General features: G+C 40.1%; 3 protein-coding genes across 5 annotated transcripts in view; 2 read left to right on the forward strand and 1 right to left on the reverse strand.

Annotated features, from left to right (window-relative positions):
• LOC145469688 (protein sidekick-1-like) overlaps positions 1 to 8,749 on the forward strand; it is a 36,211-nt gene extending 27,462 nt beyond the window's left edge. For all 3 annotated transcript variants that reach the window (XM_081453461.1, XM_081453462.1, XM_081453463.1), the window contains exons 14-21: positions 1,777 to 2,076; positions 3,325 to 3,788; positions 4,541 to 4,635; positions 5,379 to 5,535; positions 6,138 to 6,204; positions 6,606 to 6,877; positions 7,827 to 8,013; positions 8,522 to 8,749. In XM_081453461.1, coding sequence (XP_081309587.1) covers positions 1,777 to 2,076; positions 3,325 to 3,788; positions 4,541 to 4,635; positions 5,379 to 5,535; positions 6,138 to 6,204; positions 6,606 to 6,877; positions 7,827 to 8,013; positions 8,522 to 8,748 — 1,769 coding nt within the window. In that variant the 3' untranslated portion in view covers position 8,749. The remainder of the gene's footprint in view (positions 1 to 1,776; positions 2,077 to 3,324; positions 3,789 to 4,540; positions 4,636 to 5,378; positions 5,536 to 6,137; positions 6,205 to 6,605; positions 6,878 to 7,826; positions 8,014 to 8,521) is intronic.
• Positions 1 to 22,634, forward strand: part of LOC145469679 (uncharacterized) — a 159,729-nt gene that overhangs the window by 110,743 nt on the left and 26,352 nt on the right. The gene's annotated exons all lie outside the window — the stretch shown is intronic.
• Positions 9,805 to 22,626, reverse strand: LOC145469726 (DNA polymerase eta-like). The gene is made up of 9 exons (XM_081453511.1): positions 22,319 to 22,626; positions 16,903 to 17,148; positions 16,252 to 16,495; positions 15,398 to 15,501; positions 15,153 to 15,272; positions 14,342 to 14,465; positions 13,702 to 13,767; positions 13,173 to 13,339; positions 9,805 to 11,677 (listed from the first exon to the last, which is right to left on the reverse strand). The coding sequence occupies exons 1-9, from the start codon at positions 22,447 to 22,449 to the stop codon at positions 10,795 to 10,797; spliced, it is 2,085 nt and encodes a 694-aa protein (XP_081309637.1). The 5' UTR covers positions 22,450 to 22,626; the 3' UTR covers positions 9,805 to 10,794.

The raw sequence follows: 22,634 nt of genomic DNA on the forward strand, positions 1-22,634 counted from the left end.
GTCCGTATTGCCACCCAACGCAGGTCTCCATGCAAGTTCAACTTGCGGCTACTTATGGACTCGTTAAGAAAATACACGCACGCGCTGATTGGTTTGATAGAGACACAGAACTAGCATGAGCTGTTGACGTAATGATGGCGCGAGCAAAGAGAATTTATATTTTGATGATGTTTTTATTTTCCACGCGGAATTTTCTAAAAGAAATAGAAAACATGTTCTCCGTATTTCTATCAAGTTTTAGTATAAATCTGTTAGCTAATCTCATTCGCTGATTGGCTACGCTACTCACTCTCTATTCTGTTGTAGATAGTAAGTAGCCTAGCAGCGTGCGCTTGTTAACAAAATGGCGGCTACTTCTTTGCGTTTTCGACGTGTCTGTGAAGAGGATTTAGATAAGGTTTTGAGCGACTTGTAGATTTATAATAAACAATTAATTATTCGCTCTCAATTTCAATGAGGTGATAGTTGATAAAAAGCTGTGGAACACTCGACTGTCGGCTAGTGTTCCCATAGCATTTCTCCTTCTCCCAAACTTCCACTCGTGTTTCTATAACTCGATAGAAACACGGTACAAGTTTTTCTTAAATATCGAGACTTCTCCTTAGGTGATTAGTTACTTATTTCTCTTAAACTGCTATTTGGATTTGCCTATTTCCGGAAGGTTGTCCTTAAAGTGGTACTATAATCAAATTTTTACCCCTTGATTTTTTTGGTGTATCACATAGAATGGCATGAAAGAATAAAAATGCCGTTTACCGTTTGCAAATATCTGCATTCGTTCCGGAGATATTTAAGTTTGAAAAATGTGTAAAATATGCAAATGAGATAGCTGATGACATCATAATGATCATATGCTCAAACCAATAGTACATCAAGTATATAAATAGAGCTGTCTTGGTCAATTTCCAGCACAGACCCCTGAAACTCGGTAGGCTAATAGTTCTACAGATAACACACCTACAGCAACAAAAAATTTTGTTCCCATGGCAACTCACTCTTTTCCAGTCCCCACCTACTTGATTTCAATATTTTAGTGATTTTCAGCTCGAAAAATATTTAAAAAGGCCATGAACTCGACCTAACATATTCATATGCTTGCTGGATCATGCATATGAGGCACCATCAGCAAATATCAAAATAGAATGCCAAAGGTGGCCAGAAAAGCCATTTATATTGGGGAGGTCTGGAACCCAGTATGTTGCTATGGTAACAAAACTGTCAAGCTCATGTTGCGGAGCACATTTAGTAGAATCTTACTGCAAAGAATCAAACATTTCTTATACAAATTGGCTGAGATATCTTTCTTCATTATATTTGATGAAAATTTGGTTGAGTGTATGACGTCATCAGTGTATAATTTGCATATTTTAAAAACTTGAGTATCTCTGGAGCGAAAAGAGATATATGAAAAAAGTAAACAGCATTTGTCTTCTGATGCAGGCTACTCGTTTATGTTTTAAAATGGCATAGATAGGAAAGATGGGATTTTTGTCATAGTACCACTTTAAAATCTTAATAGGCTTTATTTTCACTGCAACAACATGTGCAAAGTATGGCGATCAACAATGCGAACGTAGCGGCCAAGCCCTGATGCTTAAAATTGGCAAAAATTTGCGGCTGTTGCTGTTGTTTGGTGGAGTTGTTCATTTAAGATGGTTATACGATCGAGAGGAAACCTTAGGAAAGGAAACGATTTTGGTAATTTTTCCAGAAAGATGAAAGTTGTAACAAGCCACCAACTTGAGTTAACCTCTAATATTTTTTTTTTCTCCCTAGTACCTAGTAAACCTCCTCGAGACGTTAAAGCCATTAGCTATATGTCACCTCACAAGATCCAGGTGACCTGGAAAAAAGTCCCCCGGAAATTTATGAACGGAAAACTGTTAAGTTATCACGTGACCTATCAGCGAGTGATGGTTGGCGGCGTACGTAAGGATTTTGAGCTCGAGCTACAAGAGACAGTTAGCGTGGAAACTGTAACGTTGGAAAATCTGGAGCCTTATTCCAAGTACAAAATCAGAGTCGCAGCAAAAACGGCTAAAGGACTGGGACCGTATACGCCGTTTACTTACGGCGGTAAGCTCGTTCTCTCGTTTTTTTGCTTTGTTTTTGTGTTGTTGTTTTTTAAAGAAATTACAAGGATTTTGGATTAGATGATTGAACTCTAGATTAAATAACAAGGAAATGGCAGGAAATAATAATAATAATAAAAAAAAACGTTTCATGGCGATAGTGTTTGCAAATAGGCCTAGAGAAAAAATGTGCCTATACCTGAGCTAAAAATTATGGTGCTGTATTAGGGATCGCAACAAAGTCACAGCAGGTTTTGTCATTTTGATATCTAAAAGATGAACACCACAGACAGTATCTCAATCGACTGACTACTTGTTTACTAGATAAATAAGCTGAAAATATTGACTTCGTGAATAACTGATCGCGCAATATACCCTATTATGAGTTACACCATCATATTAAAATGGTTTGAAAATTCTTACAAATCAAACTGAGGGAATGTTTTGGCTGATTTTTGTATATTGAGCACTTCTAGATCGTGCAAAAACTCGCGTTTTACTAAAATTGAGATTTTCATATTGTTGCTGTCATGGCAGCGGCTATTTCACTCAAAAGATGTACGCGTTGCCAAAATTGCAGTTCAAGTCTCAATGCCTGGTGTTAATTTGATTAAGAAACGATTTTTTTATAGCCAAGCTGATCAGAAACAGTTAGATGCTCTTGCCTACTCGAAATCTGCATCGAAACACAACTTTGGCTACATTTCCCTTGACGCCGTTCACAAAAACAAACAAACAATTTTAACGCTTGTAAAAAGTGAACTGATCAACATGACACGAGCGTGGGACAAAGAAAAGTCCCCGACAGGAATCGAAACCATGAACTCCCGAACACTGGGCGGGCGCTCTACCCACTGAGCTGAGCTATAAGTGAACAAAGATGGTGAATTTTAAGCTCGGTAATAAAAAGTGAAAAGTGAACTGATCAAATCCCCATCTTTACTCACTTATCCCACTCACAATGACTTCGACAGTGCTGATCCAAGCAGTATGCAGGACACCTGTCACATATGAACTCAGCTAAATGACCTTGCTCTCCATGAGTTCTCGTAGCTCAGTGGATTGAGCGCTCGCCACGTGGTCGGGAGGTCACGGGTTCGATTCCTGTTGGGGACACAGATTTTTTTCTTTGTCCCACGCTCGTGTCATGTTGATCAGTTCACTTTTCACATTTCATTACCGAGCTTAAAATTCACCATCTTTATTCACTTATTCCACAATTTAAACGCCTGTTTCTTTGTTTTTATTTCAGACACTTGTCACTGCCTGCGTCGTCTTACGACAAGTTGGCGACGTTACGCACCGTACGTCAACTTCACAGAAGATGGCAAACCTGGTCAAATCATTCCGCTAGTCCTGCAGTCCATGGTGAAAGAATGCTGCGGACATTGCCGCGACCGTCATCAAACCGTCCTTGATTTTGGAACAAACGGCAGGAACGAGTCATCAACGAAAAACTCGAGCCGTAAACTCCTAGAAGAAATGGATGAATTGACAGATTTCACTTTTCCTGTTTACGGTCACAAAGACCAAGATTCTTACAAAGGGGGCTTTGGCTATACTCCAGTTATAGAGTCCGCAGGCGTGGCTTTTATAGTATACCCAGAAGTCTCTACGACTCAAACCACAATGTTTCACATGCTGCTCAAATGTCTTCCTGTGTTTATTCTTCCCATAGTTACAGCTTACATTGCGGGCGTAATCATATGGTGTTTGGTGAGTAGATGTTTGTTTGTTCTCATCAGAAACGAAACGTTTAAGAAGGAATCCACCTGAAGTTCGAGCAACGAGTGGACAAAAACCTTGTATCGAGATTATTTACATCGTTGCGGAAACTTCTGTGCGACTGTTTGAACTATCTTCTGAAAATAATCATTTTTAACAACATCAAATGTCAAAAACAAATTTTGAAGCTCATATGAAACACCTGAAAGTCCTGGTGAAATGAAATTGGTGATGAAATTTCTCCTGTGTTTGCACAAATTTCTCTGAAGTTTGAAATTTATTTTCTCGAGTTCCCATTGGAAAATGTTTTCGGTTTTATTTCAGGCAGCTATTTATATCTTAAGCTTCAAGAAAATGTACAAAGAACTGCAAAATACCTACAATTATTCTGGTACCAGGTTTTTGTCCTTTAAAAAACTGAAATTGTTCGATTTCGTATCGGATTTCGCCTTAAACACCATTTAATCACAGTGCGAAGCACTCTCAGTTGGAACGATTTCGCTGCTCAGCAGTTGACTTGGGCTACACACCAAACCAGTGCCATCGCTTCACCTGGAGTCTAAGCCATCGATGATATCAAATCAAAATGTCTCTTTTTTCTTGTCCAGCATAAGAATAAAGGGTTCTTTAAAACGCAGTTACATCAAAGCTATATCTGACACTTGCTCGAAGTGATTTTGTTTCATTCTCCGCAACCGTAAAGTGCGTATAAAAGACTTTTTTCTTTGCTTTGTCATTACCAGGAAAGAAAAAATAACCCTGACGATTTCCCTCAGTCGTTCCTTCGGGGCACCTGGGAAGGAGTTTGGTGGTCCTTTGTTTCCATGACTACCCTGGGGTGAGTAATACTTACAATAAAGAAGTTTAATCACGCTTTATAATTGGTCGGGGAAAAAAAATCGTTCAAAGTTCTGTAACATCACAGCCAACATACCAGGTATTTTTCATCCAATCAAAAGCAATCGTCATACTTTCAACCAATCAAAATCCAGTCGTGATTGGGTTACGTGAATTTTCCTGCGCTTGACTGCGGTTATAACGTTTTCCCGCGTACGACACTGGTTACATTTAATTCCGTGTCGGACACTGGCTACATGTTTCCTTACCCTCGTAGGCACTTGCATGTTTTCCCGCATTTGACACCGGAAGAACTTTTTCCCGCTCTCTTCAGCAGTTGCCAGTTTTCCCGTGCTTGACAATTGGTTGTATGTTTTCCCACGCTTGTTACCCGTTGTATCTTTTCCTGTGCTTGTCGCCGGAAGCATGTTTTCCCACGCTAGTTACCGGAAGCATGTTTTCCCGCGCTTGTTACCGGAAGCATGTTTTTCCGCACTGGTTACCGGAAGCGTGTTTCCCGCGCTTGACAGAAGTTACACGTTTTGCTGCGCTTACCACCGAAAGCATTTTCCCCGCTTAACAATCTTTGCATGTTTCCTCGCGTTTCACAGCAGTTGGATAATTTTGCTTCGAGTTGCCGCTGGTTGAGTACGTAACGGCCCTTGATCTGATTGGCAAGGATAATAGTAACAAGAACTAATTTATTCAACAACACTTCACCAACATATTCGTCTAAATCCTCAGGTATGGTGACCGAGCGCCTCTGAGCTACAAAGGCCGATTCTTTGCAACTGCATGGATATTATTCGGCCTCGTCGTCATAGCCATTACAATGGCCATGATAACGACAGCGCTAACAGTGGTCAGTGTAGATAGTGAGATCAAGCTGTACGGAACCAAGGTTGGCAGCGGTCTTTTTTCGTTTCATACAATATTGTAATTTGACTTTCATAATTTAGTAACATCTAAACCTGAAGAAGGCTGGTCTGGGCAGCCGAAATATTGTTTTAAACATACTACGTGGTGTCAGCCTTGCAGTAGCCTTCGACTTCGCATCGTTTTACTTTTCAAGTTTGCCTCATTAGACCTCCTGTAAGATCTGACTTTCAATCACGCAGGATCTTCGTTCACGGCTTTGCAGTTTATTAAGTTTCTCATTTCCAATGTAGAACTCTTAGAATTGTACCTTTGAGGAGAAATTGAAAAAGTTAAGCAACTGTTTCAAAATTCTCCCCTAGTTGGTCGAAAAAGTCGCTTAGAAACGACAAGAAATCTGGTGCGAGTATCATCTCGCAGTGGCTTGTGGGATCGTTACTGGGAACAATATGGCTCCTAGTCGTTTGTCCTGTCCTCAGTAACAGTCAAACCGCTGCGAGATGACACTTGCCCCAGGTTTCTTCTCGTTTCTAAAGTGTCGAATTTGGAATAAAGTGATAGAGTGCCTAGTTTATCAGTCCCCATGTGATATTTCATGATTAACTTACACCACGCTCGTTATTCCAGATTGCAGCGGAATACAATTCGCCCGAATATAACTTGGGAACGAGGCGAAACGCTAAACATGATCCAGGTACTGTTCAGACACTGACTACTCGCAAACAATTTAGCACTTCAGATATAATTAGTTACACATATGTTAGGGGCTAGCTATACTGTCATACGTTCTTGAGATTCAACGATACCTTCTTCAGTTAATATTTCACGTCAACACGCCTTATTTCTGTCAGTTTTTTTTTTTTTTATACAGATAAAATTCATATCTTCGCTCCGCCATGTAATTTTCTCTTAATTATATAGACAAACTGACTGTTTGCACAAACAACCGCGAAAAAGCCTGAAATGACGTCATTAATATCCTTATTAGTGAGGATACGGAAAATACCGCACTCGGGTCCCGGACGTAGTGGTTTACTTTCCAGTAAAAACACTCGTGTCTATATAATAAAAATATACACTGTTTTAAATGTTTAGACAAAGAATACCACAGTATCGAGGAGGTTGCAGAGGCGCTTGTCAACAGACAAGTGGAAGGGGTCCTGGTGGACACTTATGCGGCGGGGCTGAGAAGTGATCTCTTCGACCATCCCTCGATACGAGTGAGCAGTGTCCTTGACTACCAGACCGCGTATGGAATCGTACTTAGTCCCAAATCGACACGACTTGGAAAGTGCTTTGAGCGCTACATGCTTTCTCACAGGGCGGAGATTTTCGAAATGATTAAGAAAAAAGTCAAGCCAATCGAGGTAAGCAATGGCTAGTTAATTCTCCTTCCAAGAACAGTACATTTTTAAGTCGTTAGGTGAAGAGAAGGTGGACAATCATCAAAAAGAGAAAACTGAGTTGATGGAGTAACAAATTCTTACAATCATTATGAAAAGAAATGTATAGAAATAAGTTAGAAGAATTGCACTTTTGTTCTTGGAACCCAAAAGGCAACTTAAGTGTCACGTGACCCGTACAATCATTGACAGACTTTCTTTTCCCCAATGTTTGCCCCACACATGTTAGGGTGTCCTGCATAACCTCAGTAACAATAGCAATAAAGATCTATTCAGGGTGCAAATGAATAGACGTGACAAGATGAAAGAATAAAACAAATGATTGACAACAAAAAAAGTAAAATAAATACTAGACAAGCCCTATGAGAAAACTCCCTTGAAATTACGAACACGAATGAACGAAAAGAGAGGCGACGGCAATATAATGATAAGATTGTAAAAATCGTTGTGTTTGCAAATTAAAATTATCTTATATCTAGGGTGAACTGTGAATTCATTCTTGAAAGCAGGCAAACTGAATGCTTCCATAACATTACGTGGTGACCTTCTCGCCTTTAACATAAAGTTTATAAGAATGATCGCTGTTACTAATTGTTGCTTGAACGTAACTTCACCAAAATTGCCAGAAAAATCGTGTTAAAAATAACTAATTTTGCGAAAAGTTTCCAATGCTAATTCGCATCAACAAACGAATATTCTCGGAATCCACACTACAGAACCGAAAAAACAAAAACACTTTGCAATGACATTGAGCAGTTAAAAAAAAAAAACAAATAAAAAAAAACAAACCAACCTAAAAACAGGATGTGTTAGTTTGCGACATAAAACAACTTTTACTGCACATATATTAGCACTCAGGGGTATGTCTCCATTCTTGTGGTATGAAGTAATCTCTCTCTCTCTCTCTGTACAGACCTCTAGCTCCAACTCCGATACACCAGCTGAAGAGAAAACTTCAGGCGGTTTGCTGGACAGCGGTTCCCCAGCATTCAACAAGGCCTTACGCTACGCATGCGTGATGTTAGGGATTGCCCTCTGCTTGTCCCTTGTCTACGAGTGCATACGATGTATAAGAGCAAGACAAAAGGTTCGACAGGAAGGTGAGAAAATGTTTGCTACGCCAAAGACTTCTTTGCCACTGCCTTTCTTGACTCGTCACACAACTTGCAAGCCACACTCGTCGCGCAAAGCTCTTTACGTATTACTTGTCACACGAAATTCGTCACGCAACACTTGTACTAACGAGCTCTGTCGGATAGGTGGAGATAGCCTTGGTAGAGTCTAAAAACTCTATGCACGTTTATAACAGATTGCTTCGAACATAAACCAAGTATCTATTGAGTGAACGTTTGAAACCCACAGGCAACTTCCAAGAAACCTTTTTTAAGCAGCCGGCAGAAAGCGCGGGAAATCTTGCCACTGGTCACAAGCGCAGTAAAACACGTAAACGTTAAAAAGCGCGCGAAAAAAAAGATCCAGTTTTGTACCTGATTGGCTGAGAGGAAAAGAAAAGAGCTTTGCTCTGATTGGTTAAATTACACTGTACGTGTAAAACTGACCAATAACTTGGTATGCTGACACATTTTGCCTTCTTTTTTTACATTGCAGTGTACTTCAAGACAATACTAGTAAGAGAAATGCGGAGTTTGATAGACGAGTTTATCCAAAGGATAAAGGAAAGTAAAGCCAAATTGGGAGAAAGACACCGAAAACAAATCGTCAGTTTTTGGAAACTTAAACGAAAATCCATGTGTCGCAGCGGTAACGAGAGTGAGTGGCTGAGGATTTCTACGGCGTCTCCCCACAGGGGTGATGTGACCATTACCGATCTGTAAATCATATGTTAAGATACAATGCACTCAGTGTAAACCTGAATGCTCGATGCTAAACCTAGAGGAGTCTTAGTTCCCACGATGTCTCTGTAGCGCAAATAATTTCCTTAAGCCTTATGTCAAAGTTCAATAGCTAGCGCAATTCTTCTACAATCAGTTCCGGTGGCAGGTGTAAGAGAATCAACTTTAATGCTGAATGAGAAATTTCGTTTTCACAAACGTCAAATCAGTTTACAGATGTTGACATTGTCGTCTTGCATCAAAAAAATTTCTGTAAATATTTCAACTTTTCAATGCCTTGACGAAAGCAGGTTTTTTCGTTTCCTTTCAAACGTAGCGTCATAACTATATTTTGTATCTTGTGACTAGCTTGTCGAATGCACGTGATTAAGTCCAGTAAGTGTGTATACTCTGTCGCTACCTCGGGAATCGTCATATATTTGGGGGATGTCTGGTTGAGGGAACTGTTTCACGAATTTTAGCCAAATTTAGACATATATGTATATAAAAGGCCACCAAATCAACTAAAATATAAAAATATCCACTTAAAACAGCAGAGAAACATTTCAGTAACACAACAAATACTAAAGAAGGTAAGGATGGACAAAAATTAAAGAAGATCAAAACGGATTGCATGTCAGGCTGAACAGTTTTTAAACTTAATCTGGTTTGTTTGTCACCTTTATAACGCCCGGGAGACATATTTGTTTTAAATGAAGCCGTTTTGTCATTTAGATCCAGAGTGATTTTTTCGTTTACTTCAAATTTCACACTGAGTCTTTGACAAAAAGTAATAAAAAAGAATAAACTCAGCCGTGACACAGTCCCTTTTAATGTGTTAAGAAATGACCAGTGTCACAAGGCCTGTAGGCTCTCAGTATCGGCGTTCGTGCGTTTTTTCTGTGGGGTCTTCCAATTTTCTCGGCCAATCAAAGATGTAACCAACATGCAATTTTTCTGCCTGCCCAAGTCTTCACCTCCTAAATTAACTCGTTTTGTGATTGGCTACATAGGGAGAGGTCCTCCCATTGATGAATCAGTCCAGGAGTCACGAGTCGTTTAATGTAGTCAATTAATCGCTGGTCAAATTGCAATACGTTTAGCCTGAATATACAGTTCTGGTTAGCGCGAAAAAGTGTGTAACAATCTCAAAATGAAACCCAGGTATTCGCTTATAGTAAAAGCTTTGTACAAATACTTTTAGAATGAAAAAATTATCTTAAAATAACTAAAACAAAAGGTATGTTCATCGTTACACCGCATGCATGTTTAGTTAAATTACATATGTAGAAACAAATAAATAAACGTTGTCTTACCAAGAAGTGTTTGACCGAACACTCCAAAACTAAACAGAGAGGTTTCTTTTAACCGTAGTGTGATCTATACATGTAAGAGGTTTCACGAATTGTGTTATCAGCTAATGCTTAAAGATTCCTTAAACTTCTAGACGGCATTTTGTACACATTATACGCGATACTAGTTTAAAGTAATATTATAGAAAGTTAAAGGTAAAAATAAACCGCTATTTTACGTTCAGTGAGCGCTGTTTTTTTTTTTTGTTGTTAGAAATAAACTACAAAGACCAACAATGACGCAAATTTAGCATGTAATTTCAGAGAAAACAAACGATTTAAAATCGGCAAATCTTTCTTTTTGATTTTCCCTTGGCCTATAATGGGCCATTTCCGAGTTAACTTATGCCTCTGTTCCAAAACGAGTTTGATTTGTATGAAAATAAACCAGTAGGCAGAACACATTTTCATAAGAACGGTTTCGCACGAACTTTTAACACAGAGGAAAAAGGCAGTCCGAAAATGGTGTATTGCCTTCGCCTTCAAGAGAATGAAAAGAAAAAAACGAGAGAGAAATTTGGTCCACAACCGCTGACCTACCACAAGTATACCGCAGTATTCCAGGGATTAAAAGCTAACCAGACTGCAGTTCATTCTCAGCTATTCGTAATGAGTTGTCACCGACTAGCGACGGAGAGCATTTAAAAGAAATGTTCGTTTACTTTCCATAAAAAGCTAATAGGCCACGTTCATTGACTTACTTAGGCGTGAAAAACGACTGAATTGTTGTTCGCTGTTTTTTCTTCGGGGGTTCATTAATAGATAAATCCGATTTATTGGCTGCAGTGGAGTTTCTTTCTACGTTTTGCAACTCAACAGCAAAATGATAATCTAAATGTTCCGGCATTTCCCAATCAGGAAATCTTTGTCCACATTTCTCACACTTCTGCAAATCTGTCAAGTCCTCGCCGTCATCAGAAAATCCGTCATTCTCGATAATATTTCGCGTTTCGTTGAATGAAGTACTTTCTTTACCACACGTCGATTCTCGCGCACCAAAGAAACTATTTACCTGCCCTTTTTTAGCTCCATGATTTCTTTGTGCAAGCGACTGTTTAATTTCCCGGCGAATTTCTTCTGGTAAACTTTCCAACACTGCAGAATCGATCTCGCATCCCAGGTATGGATTTGGCCGGCCAGTTGGCCGCTCGCTGTTCTTCAGTTTTCTCTCGTTAGAATGCTTCCCAGCGAAAAACGCTTCTATCCCTTTCTTTTCCGGGCAGGTAATCTCACTTACTTTGGAGTTACATGCAGTTTTCCCTTTGTTTATGCCTTCTTTGCCATTTTTAACACTATTTTGTCGTTCAACGTGATTTTCCTCGTCCCGACCAGCGGGAACGAAGTTGAAAGCAAAGCAGGTCTCTTCATTTGCTTCTCCTGAGTTCTCAATCGCGCTAGAAAAACGCCCGTGTTTCTCGTTTTCTGTTATCATATTTGGTACCGGGTGGCTTAACGTATTTGTAATCGTTTCAGTCTTGTTTTTCTTGCTGAAGAAAGAGCTAATAGACGGCGTACTGTTGTGATCACTTATTTCCTCAAATTTACTCGCTGACATCTGTAGACAGATGATGGCCGGCAACCTGAGGAATTAACGAAGCTTTCATCAACGTTGCAAAAGTGTTTTCGGCAAGTTTACAACAGCAGAGATCGGGGAAAAGCAATTTAAAGTTGGGATAAACGTCGAGTAGAAGTCGGGAAAATGTCGGCAAAAAGTCGTACAACACTGGTGGAAAGGTCGTGTTGAGTCGGCAAAAAGTCGCGTGACGCTCGTCAGTAGAAAAGTCGTATTGAGTCGGGAAAAAGTCGTGCGACACTCGGCGTAGAAAAGTCATGTTGAGTGGGCAAAAAGTCATTCGACACTCTCGGAAAAGTCATGTTGAGTCGGGATAAAGTCGTGCGACACTCGTGGAAAACTCGTGTTGAGTGGGAAAAAAGTCGTGCGACACTCGTGGAAAAGTCGTGTTGAGTCGGGAAAAAGTCATGGGACACTCTGAAAAGTCGCGTTGTGTCGGTTGAAATGCGTGCGACACTCGTGCAAATGTCATTTTGAGTCAGGCAAAAGTCGCGTAAAAGACGGGAAAGTGGTGTACAAGTTGAACTAGTGTCGCGTTAAACTTAAATAAAAGCCGAGTAAAAAGTCGCATGATTTAAGTTTAAATGCCGCAGCTGGTTCTCTAGTCTCCTACGCAGCCGTTGTTAGGGTCGTCACGCAACGTTTCTTAGTTAGTGGGGGAGAAGTGTTGCGTGATGACCCTAATAACGACTGCGGAGGAGACTAATGGTTTTCATGCAGGTCCCCTAATCGCTCGAGTTGGAATTTGGAGATGTTGGTTTTTGTGGACGAAGGAAAACCGGAGAACCCAGAGAAAAACCCTGAGAGCAAAGCGAGAACCAACAACAAACTCAACCCGCATATGACACCGGGCCGGAATCGAACCCGGGCTACATTGGTGGGAGGCGAGCGCTCTCATCACTGCGCCATCCCTGCTCCCCACCACTACACGAAAGTCATTTATAAGCCAAGACGAATGAAAGTCGGCTGACAATCGGGCAAAAGTCGGGTAATCTTCGAAAAAAATATGGGTAAAAGACGAAAAAAACTTCAGGTTATTAGGTCCGGTAATTTCCCGTTAGATGTCAGGCAAAGGTAGATTAAAAATATATTTGCAGAGATTGAAAGAGATTGTTTCTGCGGTTTTAACATCTATTCGACGCAAAATTGCTAAGTATGTAGAAGCACTGTTTACATCCGTCAAGAAAAATCTTCGTTGTTGGTGTGAAACCGACACATGAAGATTCACGATTAGCACTTGTTCGAAAACGCGTGTAGCTCACGCGCGGTGTTCATGCATGCGTGTTCTCGCGCGACAGCCAACCGTATTACTTGCTCCGTAACTGTCGCGCTAGTAAGTAAATAGAACTCTGTTTGGCTTCGAATTTATACAGATAGCAAAAAATAGTGCTAACATCTTCGAAGATGTTACGCACGAAAGAGTAATAGTAGGCCAATTTTTTTTTGACTTCCTTAGAAAACAACTGATTACAGAATACTATGCATATGACTGATTTTCTTACCACGTATCCGTTTTGTTGTCCTTGACCGAATTGAATGGTAACAGCAGATTATACGCGTCTTTGGCGATCTGACGGGCTGATGAATCTTTAAGGTGGCATGACCGAGTGAAGGAGGAATTGCTTTCAGTTTTGAAACCAACACCTAAGAGCTTTGCCTCGCGGTTATTCTGTGGGAGAAAAGATCAAGAACGCCTATAAACAAGATTCAAGCAGAATTATAGCAGTTATACATAATGTAAAGGAGCCACGTCCGGTTTGCGCATCTTGAAAAGTTTAGCCAAAATTTTTCAAGTTTGTCGTTTGTTATCCGCGTTAATCTTCTCCATCCTTAACCATCCTTGATCCTTTATGGTTTATAACTATCTCTTTGGTGTTTTTCTATCTCAGTAAACTACTTTTTTCAGGTTTCCTTCAATTTAAAGGTAATTTTGTACGTGGTCAAAATAACTGACTCAAAATACCGTGACTGAGTTCCTTTAAGGTAAATTGTGCTGGTCTATATAAACAAGACTTTCAGATGTCAGATTACCAATTCGGATTCCCTTGTGAGCCGTTCATGAAGCTCGCTTGCCAGTTGATCCACCCAGTACTTGACCTGCGAAGAAAGTTAACATCATGTTAAATAAAAGTAATTCATTTACTGGAACATTTTAAATAACAACCCTTCTCTCCTTTGAAAACAACCATCTCAAACACCCCCCACCCCCACTGAATATAATCCCATAGGCTTATATCTTAGAGAAAAATACATTGTATAACTCGTTCCGGGTACAATTCCACACCGAATTGTTGTGCTTACTTGGTATTTTATGCCGTTAGAGAGGCTTCATCCCTTCAAAATACCAGGCCAGACATTTTTTAACGTAAAATTCTTTCACTGCTTTGTAGTCATTTTTTAAGAGAAAAGAAAAGCTTCGCAAAAATGGACTGCTCTATAAAATTATAATATTTAGAGTGAAAGCCACATCAGCCTTATCCGGTTTTCATGCAGATCCTCTATCCTGGTCGAATTAGAATTTGGAGATGTTGGTTTCAGAGTAGACTGAGAAAAACACTCAGAGCAAGACAAGAACCAAGGACAAACTCAACCAACAAAATTACGGCACAAGGCCAGAATCTAACTCGGGCCACAACTCTATAGGTAACTTCCTTCAACAGAATACACAAACCTGTTCCCCTGTCGCCAGCTTGCTTTTCCCAGGAAAGTTCTTGCCACAGCCAGTGGATTTTGCCAGCTGACGTGGCCTGACAGGTTCATGGTCCACACCGTGACTTATTTGGAATAGCCACTCCCTAGCGACCAAATAATGTCAATTTAAAGGGTTGCTGTCATACATTCTTTATTACTTTCACTCCCAAGAATGTGGTGTAGTGCAAAGTTGGTACTAGTCAATAGCTTTCTTTTGTCATGAATGGTTGCACACTAGGGTTTCATCCCCAGACATACAACCTAGGACCTATTTTGCCCAGCATAATAAACAGCACCATAAGGAAGTACTGCTCAATGGACTTTATTTGGATGGTCACGCACTAGGGTTTCATCTACAGATTTAAAAGTTAGAACCACCTTGTACAGCATAATAAACAGCACCATAAGGAAGTACTGCTCAATAGACTTTATTTGGATGGTCACGCACTAGGGTTTCATCCATAGACTTAAAAGTTAGACCCACCTTGTACAGCATAATAAACAGCACCACATGGAAGTACTGCTCAATAGACTTTATTTGGATGGTCACACACTAGGGTTTCATCCACAGATTTAAAATTTAGAACCACCTTGTACAGCATAATAAACAGTACCACATGATAGTACTGCTCTGTGATAGTTCTAATCTAAATGGTCACTTACATGTACACTGTACCAGGGTTTTCTACAAACTTTCAAGTTAATTAAAACTCAATCTCACACATTCAATTCTGTTTTTTTTTTCCCTTGATTTCCTAACTTATACTAATAATCCGAAATGAAAACCTTACCCAGTTTTGTCTCCAAAACGGCCCTGTAACTCACTCATGGAATATTTTGCCAAGTCACTCATCTTCTCTGCTTTTAAGTTTGAGCATACTTCATGACCAAGTTTGCCTCCCATGTTACGGCTGAAAGAGATGGGTACCATAATTAATCAAGCGGTCTGTACAATTAGGGCCTGGAAATCACAAAGAATTTAACCATTTTGCTGTGATAGCTTAACAATGTGAATATTTTGATGTAATTTTCTTACACTTTTTGTATGGATACAGTCTCAAATAATTCTGGTACTTCACACTGAGGTAGTAGGGTCTGCTTGTTTGGTTTATGACGTCCACCACACAACTTAGCCAGCATCTGATTGCGAAAGAAATATGCATGTATGTGAAGAAATGTGCCAAGCCAGATCATCTACACACATGAGCAGCACATACTGTATGTACATGAAATATCTCAATTTGGTGCACGTATTTTACAGAACTGATGCTGTGTCTCTCTTGTCCATAACAGTACTGATGAGATTCATAGCTTTGGGACATCCAACACCTAAGCTTTTCATTGCTGGCACCTTTCATATTTGCATCCAAAGAGTCCAAATTTTGTTGACTTGGCTTTTTCAGAAATATTCTGACAGGCCCTGTGCCAGAGGTTGCTTCCACTGGGGCTGGAAAAAGCGGGGGGGGGGGGGGGGGGGGGAGATGCTGATGAAAAAATTATGGAATATCCCATTACTGTACAATTTCTTCCTGTGATCACACTTACCTTTGTACTTGCCCCTAAACCCACCCCAAACAGTATCTGAAAATTCCTGATCATTTTCAATTGCTAGTTTTAATGTTCTACTGGTTAAATGCCTCCTTATTATTGACTTAAACAAACAGAATATTAGACAAAGCTACTGATGAAAAATTGCGAATTAAAAATGTCAGCTCCCCAGCTGACATTTCATTGATGTTGACTACCTTGGGCCTATCTCAAGGTGGGGCAGAGGAGCTTGATTTTCAGGGGACGGAAGATAATTCTCAAACTCAGATAGGTGTTTAGAAATGTGGTCAAACACAGTCTTTTGTATTTGATATATATTACTTGATTTGATAAGAGTCTCACTTTGTTATGGGCAACCCCTGCAGAGCAGGTAAACTGAGTCTCTTTCAGCACTGCTTCCCTCATTTCCGATACCATAATTGCACCCACTGCCAGTCTTCTAATGTTCTCGTCATCTTCCAGAGAAGCCCTCCAAGCAGTTGTATCAACGCGTTTATCATCACCATCATTAATCATGAAGCCCTCAAGAAAAGTTGACGCTGCAGACTTCTCTGCAATTTCATCTATGTCCATTGTACTCATTCGTCTGTAATGAGAAATAAATACCAATTGTATGTTGATTTTCATGTTTTATTAGAAACTGTATCATTGGATAATGCATTTCAAGAATTTTCATTGGCTTAGCCATCATGGTGTGTGAGCAATTATACCGTGCTCTACAAATAGGGCAAGCGGAGCATTAATAATTTTTGGGGGTGTTTATACTTTTATTTCATTTTATTTTCTATACAACTTTTGGGGACAATATTAATAAAACAATTATTCCACTTGCGCTTGTTGGATAAGAGATGGTTATAGTCAACTCAGCGCTACAAGCCTCGTTAGCTATCTACCATGTTATATCCAATGCACGCCTATGGTACTAGACAAGTATAAAATTCATTCTGGTATATTTTTAAATTAGCTCATCAGTCTCAAATACATTGTTCTTACATTTTCACATTTTCTGTCAAATCAAGATATGCTTCATCGACACTTGCCCTCTCGCAACTCTCACAGAAACGAGACAGCACGGCAATCACCTCAGCCCCTGCCTCACGATAAAGGGTCAGATTAGCCTTCCCACGAGCTTCTGGGACTCGCACCAAATTGATCTCCGGGCACTTCTCCTTAGCCTCATCCCCACGCATATTTCTGTTCACACCAAAGCGTCGTGCCTCGTAGCTCACAGCTATAATACTAACAAATAAACAATTTGATTAATTAGTGAATCTACACTCTTTGGCGCCCTCCAACATTTATGAGCTGTATTTCCTGTCAAGGCTGAAAAGAAATTACAAGGTAGAAAACTAGTAGGTATCGACAATATGAAGAATAACTTGAATAAATCAAGTGAAAACAAGAGAGAAAATCTATAGCGCTTCCTGCGTGAATACAACCAGTGACATCACAAGGTCCTTAAACTCGGTTCCAGAGCCGAGACACAGTTTTGCTCCAAAAAGTCAATTTCCGCAGCTAAAAAAGCACTTTATGTTAGGATTTTACAGAAATAAAGTTCACCATTATTTTAAGCACATATGAAACTACAGATTGGGCTAATAAAAGAGATTATTATATGGCTGTGTCTCACAAGGACTGGGAACTACCGAATTCACGAATTTGATTGGCTGAAATCGATATTGACCGCGGTCTAGATTTTCCCATCTAGACCGGCATCCAGACCGGTTTCATTTTGCGTTGAAAAAGTAGCAAACTAAAATAAAAAAATTGTTCACCATTTTCTTTTACTTTCTTTTCAATCATTTATGGAAGTGCCAAAAAGCCTGATGACAAAAAAAAAGTAAAGAGGACGAGCAGGTTTAAGTTAAGCTCATCACCGTTTGCAAGCAAAATGTCAGCTAGTACAAACCAGTTACATTAAACGAATTAAAGTTTTCTTCTTTGCCATATAATAAACATCTTATTAACCGAGCTACGTCGGTCTGTATGGGAGAATCTTGACCTTGGTCGTGTGTACAGACCTCACTGCGTTCGGTCCGTACTCATGACCTCAGTCAAGATTCTCCCATATAGACCTCCTGCTCGGTTAATAAGAGCTAAGTACGAAAATTCGTTTCAGTAGCACTTTAACAACGTAAACATAAAGACATAAGAACGATGTTATGCTGTTGTACTTTCAGTATAAATATCCAGCTGACCTAATTACATAATAGCAACATAACAGCATGAACATAGCGACTTAAGGGGTAAAAAAACTGATCTCATCCTTATGCTTTTATGTCGATGTTCACATTGCGACCTAAACTATTATGTTGTTATGCTGTCATGTCATTGTGTCATCATGTCGTTTATGTCGTTATGTCGTTAGTGTAAACCAGGTCTAATAGTGCTAATAAAATAATTGACAATTAAATGAAGGAGTGCATCAGTACACTATTACAGTGGAACCTCGATTTAACGAAGTGCCAAGGGACTGGGGAAATTTGTTCGTTATATCGAGGGTTCGTTAAATCGAAAACCTCGATTTAACGAATTTTCGGAAAAACAACCACAATGTTCGTTATATCGAGGTTAGTTAATAATTAATTTTCATCGGTGTTACGTAGCACTACCCAGCATTTCTGGATCTGAACAATTACTAATAAGCACTCTTTCTTTAATGTCTATGTAGCTATGTACTGTACAGATATGTACATAGCTACGGAACTAAGAAATTGCACAGGCAAACAAAACTGCTTAAAACTACATATAAAAAAACATAAATACACATCTATATTGAGACGCTAATAAAAGATTACTTCCAATGGAGGTTTTTTTGTCATCAGTAAAAAATGCGTCCTCCGTTTAAGAAAAATGAACATGGTATTAAACAAAACGGTAACAATTTTAACACTGTTCTAGTCCAATTAGGGCTCTTAATCAAAAAATTCTTTTAGTGAAGATTGTCTCTGTGGTTTTGTTGCCATTCGTAGGAATGTATCTTCCATAGAAGAAAGGGAGCGCAGAAATTCCTTTTCTTTTGCACTTGTCTTGTCGAATGACAAAATCGAATTGCGAAGCCCTGTCACAGCCTCGCTAGCTTCGACCAGATTAAGTGGTTTTGGCTCCACTATAGAGATGTCTGCGTCTCAATCTCCTTCATCTTCTTCTTCCTCATGACTCATCGATTCCACGTTTTGGACTGCCTTCAGGGCTTCCCGTGTTACATCTTCCTCCGTCGGTTGGCTTTCGGTTACAACATTGTTATCAAGGGATACAAAGTGACTGAATGATATCTCTGCAAGAGAGGGAAAATGGTGGGTAATGTTTCCCCATAGACCGACACCAGTTTCATTGGTGTCTTCATCTTCCTCATCTGACTCAAAAGGATCGTGTGAGGGCTCCGCTACTTCACCTGGGAATCCTGCTTTTTTCCAGCAGTTTTTGATTGTCGTGGTGCTTACATTGTCCCAGGCTTTGGCCATCATAAAGACAGCATCCTTGAGGTCGATTTCTTTGACAGGTATATTGCCATCTAAACACTGTAACATCCGCCTGATCATTGTCTTGCGATAATTTATCTTAAGGTTCTGGATTATGCCTTGGTCTGCCGGTTGAAGCTTGCTTGTGCAGTTAGGTGGAAAGAAGATGAGCTTTGTGTTTGTCTGGCCATTGACAATAACATGTGAAGTACAGTTATCTAAAAATAACAGAATATGGCGGTTTGCTACTCTCATTCGTCGGTCAATTTGACAGACCCATTTTTCAAACAAAACGCTGTCCATCCAGGCTTTTCTTTGAGACTCATAGGTCACGGGGAGCAAGGTCATGTTACTGTTCCTAAAACACCTGGGTCTGGCATATTTCCCTATCACAAGTAGGGGTAGCTTCTCTGTGCCATCCTGGTTGCAGGCCACAAGGACTGTCACGCGATCTTTACTTCTCTTACCACCGGTGCACTTTTCTCCTCTCAGGTTAAGCGTTTGAGTAGGGGTAGCTTTCCACATAAATCCTGTTTCGTCAGCATTGAAACGATCCTTCATGCTATAGCTGCGGCAAATATCCGGGAGACACTCGCTCCAATTTTCGACAATATCAGGATCTACACTTTTCTCTTCACCACATACAGCTTGGCCTGTAATTCCCTGTCTTTCCTTGAATTTTTCTAGAAAGCCATTACTTGCCTTGAAGTTCTCATACCCTAACTGTTGTGCAAAATACAGGGCTTTTTCTTGCAGCAGCGTTCCACTAACTGGGATGTTCATACCTCGAGCCTTCCGAAACCATTCAGACAGTGCTTTGTCAAGATCTGGAAAAGTCGCCTGCTTCATCTTCTTTCGTTTGTCTGTGAAGAATCCTCCTTCATAGGCACTAATAATCTCATCCTTTTTCTTCATAATGGTCGAGATTGTAGACTGAGACAAAGGAGGATCAAAACGCTTTGCAGCGACAGTGTTTTTCTCCCCATCCTTGATTGCTTTACCAGTTTATATTTCTCTTCCAATGTCAGCACCCTTCTCTTCTTGGTCTCTTTTTTTTTGGACTGCGACCGCGATGTGGAAGCACTAGGAACGGGAACTGTTACGCTTTCTTCTGCTGCACTCTCTAGGCTTGCTCTAGGCTTAAACTGCTTTCGATGAAAAGTGCCAAATTCAACAGAGATATAGAGGCACAAAATACGGCGAGGTATTGCAGGACGTGCTGGAATTTTTGGAATCTAACACCTTTTGATTGCTCAACAGGGTATCATGTCAACTTTCACAGGAAATTGAAGGTCTCTCGCTATTCACCGTGAAACTAGCGACAGGTAGCGAAACGGTGAAGCGACTTGTTGAGTTTTAAAACAGACAGCAATGAGCAACACAACATATTCTTTTCGATCTTGTATTCGAGGCTACCATGCGTATAAAGATATCTGGGATGCAGCTGTTGGTGAAGTTCTGGATTGTGAGGTAAGCCCTTAAAAGGAATCGTTTGTAGTTTTGACAGGTTATGAGCAAACTGAGTGATTTTACATCTATATTTTCTGCAGCACGAGCCTGACAACCCACACGACACCCATGCTGTTGCCGTTAAACGGGTTCAAGACCAGGAAGGGACAGAAGGGACGCTTCAGACCGTGGGCCATGTGCCATTGACACTTTCACGTGTCTTCCATTTATTTTTTAAAGCACGGAGGGCAAATATCAGTGGAAGTGGCTGGTAAACGAAGAAATAAGGGCATTGGACTCGAAATTCCAGCAATTTATTCCTTTTGCCACAAGAAGCCATCAAGGATAAAGAAGTTAATAGAACTCATAAAAGACAAAGAGGATAAAGTCGAAATGTAGATGCTTTTATATGTTTGTATGAAATTATGTAAACAGCTGTAATGGGCTGTTGCCCTCGTGTTACAGGATTAAAGAAATGTCATCCTTGTTAGTTTGTTTTGCATTCATCTTTTGTCACATGTTGACATTTATTCGTTATATCGAGGTATATTTTACGTTTGGGCGTCTGGATTGTGTTCGTTATAACGAGGATTTCGTTATATCGAGGTTCGTTATATCGAGGTTTTGCTCCATACATTTTACTGTAATTTTGGCCAGGCTGAAGAAAATCGTTCGTTATATCGAGGACTTCGTTAAATAGAGGTTCGTTAAATCTAGGTTCCACTGTAAATAAAACTAACCAGAGCTAGTAACTAGCAAACCAACTACTACGAGTTTTCATATTGTATGTTGTCTACATACAATGCTTTGAATTTTGGCATTTTGGCAGCCCCTAAATACCTTCTCCTAGTTCATTAACAGTTATGTCTGACTACGTAAGCCATGTTGCTGTGTTAATAAGCTGTGTAGCCAAACTGTCCGATAAGTCATATAGCCACACTTAGTCAATACTTCCATTCTGGAGAAAATTTATGGTCTCCATTGCACTGATTTTATCTTCAACTGCGTAAACAACGCAAGTGGCTACTCTTATACAGCTGTAGAATGCAGATTATTCTGCAGTCTCCCCCGCTTCACAACATCTTACTTGTAAACAGAAGCTACAATGTAATATGAGTGAGCTTAAGTCTGAAATAGGGGCCGGGTGTACTGGAGCCTCACTCATGATTTAAATTTTTTGGCGACTTCTCTGCTAAAAAAAAGTTTGCTGATCTCAGATCTCAACTATCAGTTGAAAAACACTTCATTTTTGAGCTGACAAACCCATCTAGTAGATCCTCTAAGCATTGCATAACCTCTAATCTGACTGATTTAGTGGAGCTACATGTAAAAATGAAAAAAAAAAAATCACCTCCCGGCTTCTTGTCGAAAGTTGCATTTAAAGTACACTAAGCGTTCGTCTACGGAGTCTTCGCTGTTTAATATCGCTAGAGAGTAGAAAGAATCTTTGATCCAAAAGGAAGATTTGATCAAAACAATTCGCACAGATCTTCACTCACCCTCCACCTTTCCAAGTTTTGTACTGGACCACAGCGCATGGTTTCCCTCGTAATTCTGGATTTCGCCTTTGCTCGACTTGCACATAGAAGCAGTCCATATCCACAAGAGCTACAATACGATCTAAAGCCATCTGTAGTGATAATTACAGAACAAAGACGCCACACCAATCTTTCTTGCAGTGCAGAGCGTCGTTACGTTTCGCGGCCATTTTGAATTTCTGTCTAGTCACGTGCCTGGGGTTGAGGGAAGGAGTGACTGAGGGAGGATGTGAGGGTAGTAACCCGGCGGGGGCGGAGTGCACTGCCATATATGGAC

This window comes from Orbicella franksi, chromosome 15, assembly GCF_964199315.1.
Source record: "Orbicella franksi chromosome 15, jaOrbFran1.1, whole genome shotgun sequence".
Taxonomy (NCBI): Eukaryota; Metazoa; Cnidaria; class Anthozoa; order Scleractinia; family Merulinidae; genus Orbicella; species Orbicella franksi.